Here is a 17,437-nt window from a genome sequence, read left to right on the forward strand (position 1 = left end):
GAGGGGTTGACTAGAGGCTTTTGTAATGTTAGAATGAAGAAAGCAGGAGTGGGATTCCAGTGGGTTGCATGGAATAGGGTGGGGTAGTTACTCCTACTGAGGTTAGGTCAGAGGATGCTATGGAGTCTAGGAAGGTGTGGGTTTGTGATTGCCATTGGGATGGGTAGTTGGATGTGTAGTGGGTGGGCTGTCTTAGGAGAAGGGGGACCTACAATTTTGTGACAGACTCTCCTTCTGGTCCAATTACCTCCTTCCTGGGGCTAGATCATTGAATCTTTTTGCCTTACATGTGCATAAAAAGAGCACACCCATTAACCATTTGTTTGTGGATATGCTGAACTGTCCTATATCACTGAATCCTAGTTAGGTAAAAATGGGGATCTAATTGTGCCCAAGACCTGCCTTCCCAGGCTCCAGCTGTTACAACAGTTAAAACACCGAATCAGGAAAGGAGACATAGTGATTTTTCTTGAGACTTTTACAGTAACCATATGCCCCCTTAAGGAAATCATAAGGAAAAAAAAAAGTATAACCAATCTCCCCCCCCCTTTTTTTTTACAGCTTTATTGAAGCTTTATTGAAGCAGAAGTCAAAAGCTTCTGATGGACCTCAATATGATCCTCATTAATTCTATTAAAGGCCATGTATGCCATATTTTTAAACAAACTTGTCTAAAATTTTGAAGACATATTACTTACAAGATGCCTTATTGGGGTAGTTGTTTGGATAGTTCACTGAAGTAAATGTAGTATTTGGTTCCCACAAATCATATGGACCTCCACAATCAGCTAGAAGAAACAACGTAGATCAGAGATGACAATCCATTGGTTTTTGGATAAGCAGAGATCAGCATAGGTTAGTTGCTTACTTGAATTAAAATTAAGAAGCAATATTTTAACCTGAATCCTCATCCCCATAGCTACATATATACTTCTGATGTCCTTACCTCATCTTTTGAATATGTTTCCAGCATGGATTGCAGGTCTTACGTATCACTTCCAGCTCTAAGTATTTGATAATGTATACACTAATGTTTATTAGGACCTCGTTGATTTCCTATTAACTTAAAATATTTCCAAATTCAACAATATGTTAATTCTCTTTGAGGAGGTAGAGTATCACAAGATCAGCTTGTTGCTGTAAGATATTTTGCGTATGTAGTTTATATTAAAAGTGACCTATTCTATTACATGTATTTCGTAGTTGTATTAGAGCTCTTTCATATGACCAATATATAAAAGTCCCTTTAGTGAGCCTGCATGCACTTGTAGTATCCTTTTGTCTTTTATATAATTTTGTTGTAGCAGATCAATGACCCTGGCCCAGACTTGGTATTTCTTGGGAGTCTGGGAGAGAAGTATGAAGAAGGTACTGCTATGATAAAGGGTAGTCAGATGCAGATTGTTTATACCAGTGTTTCTCATTCTTGGCAACTTGAAGATGTGTGGACTTCAACTGGCTAGGGAATTCTGGGAGTTGAAGTCCATATATCATCAGGCTGCCAAGGTTGAGAAACACTGATTTATACTATTTTTGTTACTACTATGCTAATGTGGGCTGGCAAATTCATTTCATAATGGCCCCTAGGGACCATCATCCCAGTTAAGGGCCATTCATTCACCTCATCTCTATGTATGCCCTTTATTTTAAGAAAATGTATTATTCATGACATAATGTATCCTCCTACCCTTATATAATTATGTATGTATGCAGAATGTTCTTTTAGCTAGGAGTGCACTGATCACTATTCTTTGTATACTCATAAAGAAACTTGGTTGCAGGTCTTCAGTCACTTTGGTTCCTTATAGACACTTAAAGCTTTTTCCACAGCATGGGTAATATAGATATCTTACTGGTATATTACAATTCTAATTTCATTTAATGAGCTGCACGTGCCCATTATAGCTGTGCACATATGGCATAGTTTCAAATAAAGTATAGTGAGCTATAAAGTTAGACTTTCTGATTGCAGCTCCTGGCTTTTGAAGCTCAGATTTCCTCTTTATTTTGAAGGTATTCTGATAAGCAGCTGCTTTAGAACAGGCAATCTTTCACCTTAGCAGACATTTTGTATTAATGCCTACAACACGCTTTCTGAATTTGAAAAAGTCACCACCAGTCCAAAAAGTTTGGGGATCCCTGATTTAAACAAATGAACAGTTACATTTGTGTAACATGGTGACTGTTGACTGCTGATGGAAAAATAACATAAATTAAAATCAGCAGTTTTTTTCAAACAAGGGAAAGGGCTAAATCATCTAATGATATAACTGCTGCTATTTATGTGTAATACTAAAAGGTTATTATTAGTATTTCAGAATTCATAGCAACAAGGAGACATCAAATGATACTCTTAAAATATATGAGTAGAAATGGGGTATCTCTAAAAAGAAGCTAGTTGTCTTAAGAGAGTTAGAATGGTCCTAGGAAAAATTTGGAGAAGGGTCACTGACATTAATGAGCCAAGCAAAATTATTAGACTTTCTGCTATCTATATACCAAGTAGAATAGCTTATCATTATCTTAAAAACTAGATTAGTTCTAAAAATTAGAACTACATTTTAGGATAATTTTAAAGTATAATTTTACATTAAACAGCTCACTGAGCATGGTATCTTTTATTCTTCCTCTAACAAAATATATTAGCAGCAATCGAGATACAGATGGCCTGAAAGAAGCTCTTACAGGATCTGTCATTATGCTTATAATGCTGCCATTAAATCTAATGATAATTTGACTAGTCTGGGTGGAAAAGATTTTCTGTTATAATAGTGCTTCATGCATCCCGTTATACTCTATTATCAGACAATGTTGTCTCAGATGCAGAACATCATATAATGGAGAAAGGTTGAGAGTTACTTATTCCATTCTAGAAAGAAACCTAGCTGTAGAGCATTCAGCTTTAAAAACTCTGAAGCAGCAAGTCAGGAGCTGATGGTACAACCTCAAGTTTTAGTGCTTTCAGTGGAGGTACTGATAGTTTGTTTCTGTATGTTTCAAGGTAACTTGCTTTCAGAAAAGCTTAATTTGGATTGTAGGTGAATATGTATGTTACCAACATTTCAATAAAAAAAAAACTGATTAAAAATAAACAGTGACAAACATAATGTAATAAAATCAACTCTGTTAAGTATTTTCTGTTACAAATAGCAAATATGGCGTATCAAAGAATAACCAGTTATAAGTTATAACATATATTGACTAAATTGCAAATTTCTTTATTTTTTTTTGGTTTTAGTTCGTCACGCTATACAAAGAACAGAGCATGGAAGTTTCATGACTTTTTTTGTTTTGTTTTGTTTCTTCTATACTATTATTTTTACTGTGTTCAAAAAAGTAGCAACATAATTAATTACTAATGTATATCTGAGAGCCAGCCTGGTGTAGTGGTTAAGGCATCAGGCTGGAAACCAGGAAACCGTGAGTTCTAGTCCCACCTTAGGCACAAAGCCAGCTGGGTGACCTTGGGTCAGTCGCTCTCTCTCAGCCCTGGGAAGCAGGCAATGGCAAACCACTTCTGAAAAACCTTGCCAAGAAAGCTGCAGGGACTTGTCCAGGCAGTCACCAGGAGTCAACACTGACTAAAAGGCACCAAAAGGGGGAGGGAAATATATTCACATATATGAATGAAACGGGCTGATGTACATATTCTGTCAACTTGGGCATTGTGTAGCTTGGCAATTGCCACACTCCAAAAATAGAGAGAGAGTACGGCACACTGCAAGACGAAGCAGCAGACTGTAGCAACATATTATTTTCTGCAATGTCACTGGGCCCACAAAGACTTCTGAGGAATTAGTTTATCTTCTGGTAACTTCGGAGTTCGAGACCGAATGTGTCCACCAAAGCTACAATCCTTTGTTATACATCCTTTGTTATAAAAGACAGTCCTTTATGTCAGAAAGCTGTCCTTTAGGTTTATTTTATTTAATTATTTATTTTCTTGGTTTTGCTCTTGAATTTTCCTTTGTGTATATATATATATAATCCTTATGAACCTCTTTCAGGTTTGCCTCCGTTTGAGGCTTGTCCTTTATTTTTTCCAAGAAAATATGGTCACTGTAACCATAGCAGCCATTTTGTGAAGAAACACAACTCCTAATGAAGCCATTTTGCATCCTTCCTCTAAAAGGTTACCTCTCCCAGGGCTAGTTCATTCATAAAGCTTCTTTGGCAATATTATCAAAGAATTCATGAATATAATGGAAGACTGATACATTTGGACACATCCATCAGTGTGATAACTAAATAAAACCAACTTTAGAAAAGCAGTATATTTTCTTAATAAATGTAGAAATCCACTAAATTTATGACCTGTTTCTGAGCTTCCTGGTTCACCTAGTTTGGTTATTATTAATATGATGATGATGATTATTAAAATGATAAATACAAAATTCTTTTACCAATTGATTAGCATCTCTTTTGTGAAAGGAAGCATTCAAACTAGGAAAATCTAATAGACTATACTTGTTTATTTTATTAATTTCATGGCCTTTTTCTGCAGATTCCAAATGAGATTTAATGAATTACAACACCAAATGGAATTTATTCCTAATCTAATTTACCCTACACTCTAGCTTCATTTGTGTTTTGGATACAGCCTTATAAATATTGTTCCCAAATTGTCAACAGAAATAATAGCACTTGAAATGATACCACTTCTAACTATAAAATGTAAACACAGAATACAATAAATTGTGAACACTTGAATATTTTTCATTTACAAATCAGTAGTTAATTCCTCATTTGCCAAAATCTCTCTATTTTTAGAGTGTGAAAACTGCCAAACTACACAATGCCCAAGATAAAAGAAGTTGTGAACTGGCCTATTTCATTCATATATATGTAAAGTTGTAAAATAATCTGAGTTACAGTTGGAGGAATTTGGATTGCTTGAAATTGTGGAAAAGTAGTATGTCCAATTAAAATAACTTCTGATTTCATAGTTTGGTTCATATGCATCTAAAACTCCAGAAGTACTATAAAAATTAACTGATTATATGTATTGAAATGTATTTTGAATAAATATACATTTTCAGTATGTAATACTGACAATTAAACTTTGGAATAAAGAGTTCAGTAGTTTTTTTTTTTCTTTTTTCTTTTCCCCATGTTCAGAGAAGGGTAAAAAGTTGGCTGTCATCTTCATTTTCAAGAAGTATAAAGTGATAGAGCAAGGACATCTATAGATATGATATAGATTCTGATTTTACTTTATTGTATGCTGCATTGGCTAACCTCCTTACATTGCCCAGAATTCTTAAGTTTGAAGCATTTTATAAATTTCATACATAAATATAAAAATACAGGTAGTCCTTGTTTAGTTCCTGCCTCATTTAGTGACCATTTGCAGTTACAACAGTGATGAAAAAGTAATGTTGCAACCAGTCCTCACATTTACGACCTTTGCAGGTCTGTAAAGCAGAGGAAAGCTGAAGTAAGCACAATTGGAGTTTCATTTAGTGACTGCTTCACTTAACAACTGAATTGCCAGTCCCAATTTTGGTCACTAAATGAGGACTACCTATACAATCTTAGTTTATATCCACAAGTTTATTAATATGACTTTGGAAAGAATAATATAGTTTAAAGATATAAAAATGTCATTTTCAATTATATACCAAACATTTGGAATTTATCACTATATAGGGAACTATGAATTGACTGTGCATGGACATAGCAAAAAGACTACCCTTTTATAATGGAAAGGCATGATGGATGTATAGGCTTGAAAAAAATGATCTCTACTTATGAACTCACTCTTTATAAATTAATTAGAAATCCTGACCAATATTATGATTTAAGAATTTGAAAAATATATAAGCATTTTCTTTTATTTTTCTCCATCCCCCCTTCTGTTTCTGTTTCTTTTTCTTTTTAAATGTTTTTTTCTTTCTATATACTAAAGCAATTAAAATTATTTTTAAAAAATCAACAAGGAGGAACCTATACCAGCCCTGCAACTGTTGTTATTATTTTCCATTGTGTGGACCAAAAGGAGGGAAGAAAGACCAATAACTGACAAAAAGTGAGTGACTCTGTCCTTACCTTCTGTCCCAGCCAGCAGTGACAACTGGCAGATCATAGACTTTCTAACCCCTATGCATAATCAGTTGTGAATAAGTCCTCTTGAGCCCTGTTATTATTATTGTTGTTGATTATTCTGTCTGTCTGTCTGTCTGTCTGTCTGTCTGTCTGTCTGTCTGTCTGTCTGTCTGTCTATCTATCTATCTATCTATCTATCTATCTATCTATCTATCTATCTATCTATCTATCTATCTATCTATCTATCATACCTAGTACTCCTACCTGTAAGGTGGGTTGGGCTGAAAAAGAGTGACTGGCTCAAAGTCACCCAGCTGGCTTTCATGCCTAAAGGAAGCCTAGAACTCATAGTCTCTTGATTTCTGGGGCAGCAGCTTTACCACTAGACCAACTGGCTCTCTGTTAAACTTAAAAGGAAGAAATTCTGCGAATGCATACCATGAACTGAATATTTCCATTTTATGGATATGGAACTTGAACTAAAGGTCAATTAAAACAACAACAAGAAGAAGAAACTGAAAAAGGACAGAGTTTTGATGAATATTAATGATTTTGAAAAATTGTGAAATATGCTAAATTTTTACAGACCTTTGTATTACAAGAATAACACAAGTTCATTAAGTTTTTGGTAAGCCAGTATTAGCAACTACTAGATTACAGACAATGTCTATTTAGATAGTCTGGGTTGAATTCAGATTATTTTTATTGGCTGTTTTTGGTGAGACAGACTTAATAATATTAGTAGCATTATAAAAATACGAGAAGTTAGTTATTCAGTTTGATGATACACTAGATTTCCAACATTTTTATACGGGGAAAAATTGTTTATCTGCAGAAGGAAGATAATAAATCTAGATATAGCCAATCTTTTGCAGCATATAAATTAGAGTTAGCAAAGAATAATGCAAACAGGTTGATCTGCTTCAGAACATCATTAGCAGCTTTATGACCATATGCGCCTGAACTTTTGTCCTTTTGTGCTTTCTAACCTTGCTCCTATTTGCCAATTTACTAGGCATTTATTAGATAAGTTTAATATCCTCTCCTAAAATTGATAACATTAGTTCTATGCATCATCATTTATGTGTCTTTCAACATTGACTACTGCAGTGGCAACAAAATTGGAAATTAATGAATTTAATTAAGGCTCCTTACTTCTTTGCATAAATCATATCCTATGTGTCATATGTTTACATCAGTGATGATCTACAAAGTGATGCAACATATGGATTTCCATCAATATGTGATGTTAGTTGGGCATCTGAATGTTAACAGCTCCAGTGGATTTAAGGCTTATTTAATATTGTATGAATTTGTCATAACGAGTACAGTATTCAGGAATGCTTTGTGAATTGTTTTTTAGATGACTTGATTATTGTAATGTACTTCAGGTGGAGCTATACTATGCATAGTCCGGGACCTACAGATAATGTAAAATACAACTGCAAGAATTGCTATAAAATACATCTAGTCACTGCTACATAGCACTGTTGATGAAAAAATTGTTCTGACTGCCAAAGTATTACTGGCTGTAGTGTAACATTTTGCACACCACCTTGAAATGCATCGCATGAAAGGTCAGAATAAAGCAGTAAATTAAAGATGTGAAATGAAACCAAGCAATCTTCAAATAAAAACCTAGGCAAATATGTCACTCAAAATTAGAGTCAAGAATACCTTTATAATCCTTAATATAAATGGCAATAGGTAATACACAGTAACATCAGTGAGACTCATGTTTGCTTACTGTTTAATAAAGTGAATCTCTTCCTTGCTGGTTGTGGCAACAAAATAGCTCCTCCGAAAGACTAGAACAGGACAATATAGGAATATTGAAGAAGATATTCCAGCTGAAATATTATGCTTTTTGTTTTGTTATTTTTTCCCCCAGTACTAGTGTCTGTATGTGATGAGGGTAAATTAGTCCTTAGGATTCCTAATTATGACTTCAGTATTCATTCAGAATATTATTATTCAGAAGTAATAATATGACTTACTTGGTAACAGAGGTGTTGTAGGAACTGTAGGGACCAAAGTGGGTTCTGGATAAATATTTTCAGTGCAGAGTCCATCAAAAAGTCCTATATCATCAATGGCAATATTATCCCAACCTGGTTTTTTCAAGGCTTCAAAAGCAACCTAAAAACAAATGTTTAGAGTGAGCAACCTATAAAAAATGTTTGCTTACTCTATTTTAAATTTAATGATAAATCCAGATACATTGTTGGGAAGAAAATTGAAAGAGGAAAGTTCCTTCACTATCTTAGTTGAACATCTTTTTATTTCCCCAAGCATTTAAGAAACATGTTTAGTATTTACAGAAGCAATTGTTTTATTAATATTTCTAGTATTAGCACTTTTATGTAACTTTTATTGCTATTATGCTATTGATATTTATGTTGTTTTCCGGTGCTTTTGCTAGTCAAGTAATTTTATGTTTTATTTTGAAAAAGAATACTTTAATGATCTATACCCTATTTGGAAATGTTGGTGGATCAAAGAGAATGCAGAAGCAAGGCATTAATATCTATTGCCCATTGATTGATCCTATATATTTTTCTTTAGTGGCTATTTCAATAATCAATTCAATTGTGCTACTAAGTATATCAACTCCCTTTCCTTTAAAAAATGGTTATTATGTGTAACTATTATTTTCGGGGGGGGAATATAATTAAATAATGCACATGGAATTACATTGCTCTTGCCCATTTTTGTTTTGTTACCAAGGCTTTGTTGAATTCCTCTTCCAACCACAGCCATACTAAAAGATCTGAAAGATTAAACTTAGAAAAATATATAACAAGAAAAAATAATTCTTTACAGTTATAATGTATTTTATAGGAAAGGTCATTTGGTTCAGCCTGATAGCTCTTTTTATCCAGTGTGTCTTGCATGGCTGATGATGTGGGAAACAGAAGGATTGTGAGTAGATCTTACAGTATCTCTTGTAGTTTATGTGAATATCTCCTACTTGTCTACTGATTGCCTGTAGGTTTGTACAGGAACATAGATCTTGATCTTTGAATATTTGCTAATTAGTTTTTGTATATACTGTATGTTCACATCTAAATGTAAATGTTTTGGCACTTATGGTGATTTACCCAATCTACTGAATGCACTGCACTGGGACAGGTTTAGGACTCTAGTCAGCCATATCTATTTAAAGTACTAATCCTGGGTGAGTTAGGTGAAAAAAATATTGTGATTTAGAAGTTTAAGAAGTAAACTAGACAGCTAATCATTCTATATTTATTGCAGCCATTAGAACAATGTTGGGATTCTGGTTATTTAGATCAATGCTCACTACATATAAAATGACAATGAAAAAATATGTATTAAATTGGAATTAAGTACTACAAAGAAAATGGACCGTTAATATTGGATTATTATTTTATATATGGAAATGATTGAGAGCTTCATTAACCTATAGTAACTTTGCATCGTGTGAATATAGTAAAAGTAAAAATTGATGGTGCACATTATCAGAGGATTACAAACTTTTTTTTTATTAATGATTAAGACAACAGTACTTTACACCAAGTAATATGTTCCACTGAATTCAAGGAAGTTTACTTTTGAGTTAACATGTTTTGGATTATATTTCTAAATGAAGTCATTTCTATCTTGCAATGTATAAAGTAGAAATGCAGGAATAGACAATGTTTCCTTCCCTTTCTGACTTTATTTTAATTAAAACAATGGGATACGGTATATTGGGAAACAGTATCAACCTCTATTGTTATCTGAATTCCTTCATAAACAGACTTCTGAGCATTCATAGAAAATAAATCTTTATTTCTAAAATAAATAGAATAAAATAATTCAGAGGAAGAGTGAGCAGAGGAACTGAGTGCAAGTCACTTTATCAGCTTACCAAAATGGATATTTGCAACTGATCACTCACATTATGACACCCATTATGTGGAAATATCTAGACATGGTTACAAAATTCTAAGTGTATCCACTGGCCAAAAAAAAATTACCTTTCCTGTACTAATGTGAATAGCTATAAGTTACTAATTTTAGATTTGCTTTGTAAGGAATTCTACTTCCCCTAAACAGAACTAATAACAATTCAGATTCAGATATTGTGTGGAGTATTTTTTTTTCTTGCTGACAGCACTGTTGCCAGAATATCGGGAAGATGAGACATGAGTTTTGAAAGCCTATGGGCTAACTCAATTGTTCAGTCCACAGAAAATGAAGAAACAATTATCCTGTAGAAGGTTTCTGATGATTTATCAGACACATTTGGGCAATAATTTATAAACCACACATTCCCTTTAAAAGCCAACTTTGACAATTAAAGTGTATAATCAAGTGCTAGAAATATTGTTTGGGAATCTAAAATTCCCCTAGGAGACCTAAAAGGTAGGAGGCAGAGGAAAGCTTTATATTGAATATTATCTAATGCATATCAAATTAATTTCAGTTATATATTTATTTCATTACTCTAGCTAAGGTTCAACTGGAGAAACGGCTGGATGGCCCAAGGCAGAAAAAAGTTCCAATAACAATTTTTGTTGCCAGAAATACAGCATAATAACACAATCTGATTTTGTTATCTCAGTACTGTAGTTGTGTGTATGGGTGTGTATGAATACTAAGACAGAAGATCAGAAATGATAAGAAAATAAAGACAGTTTTGATTAAAAACTCTGCTGAATATGAATACATTAACATACTTTAAATTTAGATGTTTCATTTAATGTTATTTGTCCATAATTCCAGTTATTTCCATAATTTCCTTCTTTCTGGAAGATGATCTTTTCAGTGTAATGGTCATATATAATTTTAATAGTTAGATGATATTCATGAATGGTATGCATGTGATACCTGAATGGAAAGCAATTTTCATAAATTATATAATATCTTATCAAAGTGAAATCTACTGTCTGTCTGTCTGACTTCAGAAGAACATGTCTGTCAGCAATAGATGAGGAAGAAATAGCTTTTTTAAGGGAATTCACTTAGGCAGTCCTGATTGCTGGTCTAAATTGCCCCTCAGTTTGGGGACGTGGTAAAGCACTTAATATCCTTAAGATCCCTAGGTCCATCCTGCTTTCCCTGACCAAGCCACGATTTTTCTGCATTTATTTATTTAGTTGGTCAGTTCGTTAGACCTCCTCATATTGCAGCTTCAGATATCAGAAAGCTTTCCCCTCAAAAGTGTCTATCAGAGCTCCATTAACCCCACCCTCAAACAAATGAACTTTTCACTACTTTGCCCCACAAGCACTTCAGATCCTTTCATAACTTAGAACGGTAGCCACTATGTGAATATATTCTGTTGGGAAATTGCTCACATAATAAATTTAGGGCTTGGTTTTCAAACAATTTGTTTTCTAAAAGTAAAGAAACTGTACCTCTTAAGTTCCAAATGGGATGTGCTTGTTCAACATTCTATCCATTTATTCAGATCAAGGATATACCCTTCTCTTTTCATATTCCTTCCCCTTCAACAGACATCTTTCTATGGGCTCTGTGTATATACAATCTTCATTTTTTTAAAAAAAAAATTCTTTTCCCCAAGCTTTTAAAGAATTATTATTTCTACAAATAATAATAACTTCTTATTGTATAAACAAAATATTCACTATACCAGAAACTTAGGCAGAATGCATCTGAAATGGGGTCTAAGGGTAAACTAAATAGTTGAACTGTCACTGGTATGCTTCCAGGAACTATTGGTGTTGAAATATAGTAGCCTGTAAAAATCAGATAAAGTAAAAATAAACAAGCATATATGCTCTTATGAGAGATACAATATAAATTTCTGATTCTTGCTGACTTAAGAAGGCATTCTGCTAATTTATATATAAACTTGATGATGATGATGATGATGATGATGATGATGATGATATTTTCATCCTGCCTTTTTTATATTTGGTCAACTCATCTTTTAAGCCTTATACTGGTGGCAGGAAGAAAAGCGATGTGAGAAAGGGAGGGAGGGAGGGAGGGAGGGAGGGGGGAGAGAGAGAGAGAGAGAAGTAATTGTATATATAAATATACACAAACACCTAAGCAATATCTTTATGAAATACATGTTTGCCAGTATTTCCAGAGAAGTGACTGTATATGAATGCCAATTTTCACCAGCCTTTGCCAGCAGGACTAATGGTGAGAAAAGATTTCATCTTTATTTTCATTTTTGTTATTTTTTATTACTGATAATTCAGTGATGCTCTACTCTCATTTAATTAACCAAATTTGTATCCTGCATGATAACATAATTCAAAGTGCATCATCATCATCATCATCATCATCATCATCATCATCATCATCATCATCATCCTACTTTGCAATCCCAGAAACACTCCTCTATTAAAGAGTGACCAAAGTGTGTCTAATTCTAGGATAAGGATGATCAAAAAAGCATGTAGAGAAGGAAAAATCTAGCCAAATCAAGGAGCTGGTTATCACCTTTAAAGCTCTCAATGGCACAGGGCCAAGTTATTTACAGGACCACCTCTCCCTGAGGGTATCTACCTGTTCCACTAGGTCTGATGGGGGTGTGTGCTCCAGGTCCCTTCCCTTAAATGTTGCCATTTAGTGGGGCCTAGGCAGCACACCTTCTTGATAACCGCCCCTAGCCTTTGGAACACCCTTTTCCTCTGAAATCCAGCAGGCCCCTACCCTCCTAGCCTTCCGAAAAGCCGTGAAGACTTGACTTTTCCCACAAGCCTTGGGGTAGTGAGAGGTTGGAGCCCAGGGAAGTTCTAAAGTTATTTTTGGATGTGTGGGGATGTGTTGCATTTGGGGGCACTGGGACATTTTTGTTGGCTTTTATATTTTTTATTATTGTTTGTGGGCCACCCAAAGTTATGCTATAAAAGATGTGGCTATACAAATCTAATAAATAAATATTTATTTGCAGAGATGGGCAGCATATAAATTTAAATAAATATTTAATAAATAAATTAAATAAATAAATATTAAAATGTCTGTCCTGAATTTCTGGAAAAGACATGCATTTTTCTATTTCACTCTCTATGTTCACCTGTCTAGCATGCCCTATAAAAGAAATTATATAGATAAATATGTATATAAAATATGTTGAGGCACTGTGTTTTTCAATATAGCACCATCAGGTCTGGCAAAGAAGGCAAGTTGCGGGTCCTGCCTGTCAGAGGATTCCATCTGGCAGTCCCAAGAGGAGAGTCTTCTCTGCTGTGGGGCCTACCTTGTGGAATCTTCTCCCTCCAGAAGTGAGATAAGCTCCATTCCTCTCAACATTCCACAAGTCCCTGAAGACCTGGCTATGTGATCAGGCTAGTGGGTCCTAGGGACTGGGAGATTTTGCAATGGATCCTTTATTGTGGTTAATACCATCCTCTCTATTTTGTGTGATTTTTATAGTTATTTTTTAATTGTGACTTTTTAAATGTAATTATTATTTTTAATTAAGTGCTGTATGCTGCCCAGAGTCACTTTTATGTGAGATTGGCAGCTATATAAATATGATTGACAAATAAACAAATAAACAAACAAATAAATAAATAAATAAATAAATAAAATGCTCTCCATCATAATTGTATTAGAATAATATGGCTAATAAAAAGGTACTTGCAAACATTTTTATAGATCAAAGCACTGAGTTTAATGGGACTAATCCTCCAAATGTGTGTACTGCTTTGATATATTCAGTTTAAGCAAAAGAAACAGAATAGAAAATATTTATATTCTCTCCAAAATACATTGATTAAAAAAAAATAGAAACCAACAAGAAATGTTTCTTTTGCACACAATATTTCTTACCTGATAAATTGCCAAAGGTATGATCAAAATCTGGGCCAGATGTAATAGGAAAGGTAGGGCCATTAATTCTCTCCCATTCACTGTCATCCTCTAGATCTTGGATCCAGTAACAAAATCCATCTTCAAAAGTACAGTTGATTTTTTCATTGTCTTCAGATAAGATTGGAATAAAAATAACAGAGTAAATGAGCACTGAAATTCTGCAATGTATCAGTTGGTTATAATCATTTTTGTACTATACACAAAATAATGTTACTTACGGTGCTCTTCTCTCTGAAAAGTTTCCACTTTTCAGTTTAAATTTGGAAATTAGTTTAGATGACTTAGAAAAGAAACCACAATTCCTTGGATATACAATGGAACTCATGCATCTTTGATGAACTATCAGCTTTCCATACCCATGGCATTAAATATAACAACAAAAAGAAATAGAGTGCCAGCATTTAGCACCATTGTTACAGTGAGTTGGAGCAATGGCTGTTGTTCCCCATGAAACGCTTGGTCATCCACACTGCCTTTTTGAGCTCTGCATAGCAATGTTAGTTTGTTGCCTACTTGCCTGTCTTATTTATTCACTTTTCTCACTGGCAACACTGCTGGAAAAAGATCTGTCTGGAGAACAAAAGGCCTCAAGCCCTGCAGTACAGCAGGCATTACATGAACAACTATGTGGTCATGTTAATTTATCTAATTTATAGCTGACTTTTCTCTCAAGAGCATAAAGTTACATTTTTATTCTTAGAGTAGCAACCCTGTGAGGCTGAGGGAAAATGACTGGCCTAGTTACCCAGTGAGATCCCTGATTGAAGGGGGCTTGAACCAGGACCTAAATGGATCCAGTCTACCATATTGGCTTTCATGTGATACTACCATCACTGAGCTGAAGCATTTGATTAAGAAGAAAGTCAGAAGGAACCAGAGAGCAATAAGAAAGTGATGGCAAAGGACTCAATGGGCAGTTGATGGGGAAAAAAAGCATCTGCCCCTTTGTAATTTTTAAATTACATAGCTGATCAGCTGTTACATACAGGGAAAGTAGTAACTTGTCTTTGTTTTAGTCATACGCTTGTCTAATCTGTGCAAAAATAATATAGGATTCAATGGATTGTCCTAATATGTCCTGCTGCCAGAAATGAAATCAGAATATAGAAAATGCACAATCAGCGGAGACATTGCCCACAGATTGGAATTAGTATAGTCACACGCACATTCAGATTTATTTGTCATGGTATCAAAGTAGAGTTGTCATTATATTTTTGAAGCAGTAGTCATACCTCCATTTTGCAGTAGCCCTAGAATATAAATTACAGGTGCTACTTACTGGTTAGCTCACTTGTATTAAGTGCAGTGTAGGTTGCATTAAAACCATTTAAGTTTTCAGAATAGTCTGTGACAAATTCTACAGTGGCTTTATCAGAAAAAATATAAACTGTTTCAGGATTAGAACCCCAGATGCAAGCTGAAAAGAAAAAAAAAAATAGAACAGAAACATAAAAAAAATCAGAATGGAATAATATCACACATATTCAAGTAACAAAAAGTCAATAGGCTTTGCTCTGTGTAAAACTGATGCAAATCTATCTTTATTCTAGTACAGGTAGTGCCTGGGACAAGAACGCCCAGTTTAAGGATGACCCATAGTTAAGAATAGAGACTATTATAGCAAAATTCTAGTTAAATACACAGTGATTCAAGTTAAGTACACAGTGCTTTGAGTTAATTACACAATACTACTTAGACAGTATTATACAATAATACTGTTCAAGCTTACATACAAATTCAACTTGTATGAAGGTATGACAGACCTTGCGAATGGAACTCGTTCTTAAACTGGACACTACCTGTATATATAATCATTCTTTCATTAGTTAATATTCATGCTTCTTAATAACAATTGAAGTCAAGTGTATCTGAACTGTGAGTAGGATTCTAGCCACAACAAGCAGTCAATTGCAGCTTATTCAGTGAACTTGGAGAAAGCAATCCATTGTAAAAGTAAACTGTGTCATATTCACACAAAGGGCTCTGCCTTATAATGTCTACTGGTTTTCCGTACCTGCTTTTATATGCAAAGAAAACATAATGAAATTTTAGAAAGTTCAATAATTATTACTTTCCCATAAACTCTTGGAAGATGTAAACAAACAGAAGAAGAAGAAGAAGAAGAAGAAGAAGAAGAAGAAGAAGAAGAAGAAGAAGAAGAAGAAGAAGAAGAAGAAGAAGAAGAAGAAGAAGAAGAAGAAGAAGAAGAGGAGGAGGAGGAGGAGGAGGAGGAGGAGGAGGAGGAGGAGGAGGAGGAGGAGGAGGAGGAGGAGGTTGAAGATGAGGAAGGAGTGGTAGTAGTAGTAGTTACCCCCCCCCCAAAAAAAGCCTATGGATCTGAACTGTTCAATACAGTACTTGCACTTGTCAAATACAGTGTTTTGTCCTATGGTCAGCTGAATGAATAAATTACCTTGGAAGACACATAAAGAGATAATAATAATAATAATAATAATAATAATAATAATAATAATAATAATAATTGGCTTGCTATTTAGCTATAAGAATATTGCATTGCAAAACTTGAATGCCTGATTGATGATTATGTCCCATCAAGTTCATGTCAACTTTTAGCAACCCCACAAATAGATCTTCTCAAGGATAATCTGTCCCAACCTGGTGTTTCAGGTCTTCCAATGAGGTGCTTTTCTAATTTAGTCCACCACCTTCTACTCTCATCATCCTACTCTTTTTTCTTCCATGTTTTCCAGAATTATAAACTTTTCAAGAGAGAGAGATTTTCACATAATGTGTCCAAAATATGATAATTTGAGCCTGGCCATTTGTGCCTTGAGTAAGAACTCTGGATTGATTTTTCTATATTTGTTTTCTTGGCTATTCATGGTATTCTCAGAAGTCTTCTCCAACACCAAATACTCTTTCTATCCTGCTTTTTTTAAAGTCCATTGAGTGCCTAGATTCCATTAAAATCACAGGGTTCCTTTATTTTTAAAAATTGAATTAAAATGGCATCTTACCTCTTAATATCTTTGTTGGACCTACACCTTCATAAATATTTAGGGTATCCACATAATTTTGTGTCTCAAAAGCAGTGAAGTTTATCTTAATAGATAGGTGGTTCTCCATACTGAAAGAAAAACATGGGAAAGATACCATATTAATTGTTACAAAGTCACAACTGTATTGCAATGGAGTTGGAATAATGTGAGGTGAGATTTTTGTTGCCATTGGTTGTTTCTAGTTATCTACCTGCAACGGAAGGTAGGGAAAGCAGACTTTCCTGACATAATCTCTCCTGACAACTCCCCAGCCTCATCTGAAAAGTCAGGGTGTTCTGCTGAATAGAACAGGCTAAGTAGCACATAACCTGAGAGGGAAGAGCCCTTCCTGTCATTGTCCACCTATTCAGTCAAGTCCTTTGATTCTTCCTGGAATATTTTTAGGATGATGGAAGGAAGAACAGTATGCAACACATGCACACACATATCCACGTAAACCTCCAATCATCATCATCATCATCATCATCATCATCATCATCATCATCCATTTCAAATTGCTTCCTTCAGACTCAAAGGGGGAGAAGGAAAAAGTAGAGATTCAGGATCCCACAGCAGTGGTTGGTGAATCT

At 34.5% G+C, this 17,437-nt stretch overlaps 1 protein-coding gene across 6 annotated transcripts in view; it reads right to left on the bottom strand.

The window, feature by feature from the left end:
* TMPRSS15 (transmembrane serine protease 15) overlaps window positions 1-17,437 on the bottom strand; it is a 90,148-nt gene that overhangs the window by 42,884 nt on the left and 29,827 nt on the right. For all 6 annotated transcript variants that reach the window (XM_088144601.1, XM_088144600.1, XM_088144598.1 and 3 more), the window contains 7 exons: window positions 16,827-16,936; window positions 15,128-15,265; window positions 13,807-13,956; window positions 11,648-11,753; window positions 10,731-10,881; window positions 8,043-8,184; window positions 699-788 (listed from right to left, as the gene is read on the bottom strand). In XM_088144601.1, coding sequence (XP_088000727.1) covers window positions 699-788; window positions 8,043-8,184; window positions 10,731-10,881; window positions 11,648-11,753; window positions 13,807-13,956; window positions 15,128-15,265; window positions 16,827-16,936 — 887 coding nt within the window. The remainder of the gene's footprint in view (window positions 1-698; window positions 789-8,042; window positions 8,185-10,730; window positions 10,882-11,647; window positions 11,754-13,806; window positions 13,957-15,127; window positions 15,266-16,826; window positions 16,937-17,437) is intronic.

Source organism: Python bivittatus, unplaced genomic scaffold (assembly GCF_059951505.1).
Source record: "Python bivittatus isolate LINGU-HERP-01145 unplaced genomic scaffold, Pbiv_v1 ctg000350_np1212, whole genome shotgun sequence".
Taxonomy (NCBI): domain Eukaryota; kingdom Metazoa; phylum Chordata; class Lepidosauria; order Squamata; family Pythonidae; genus Python; species Python bivittatus.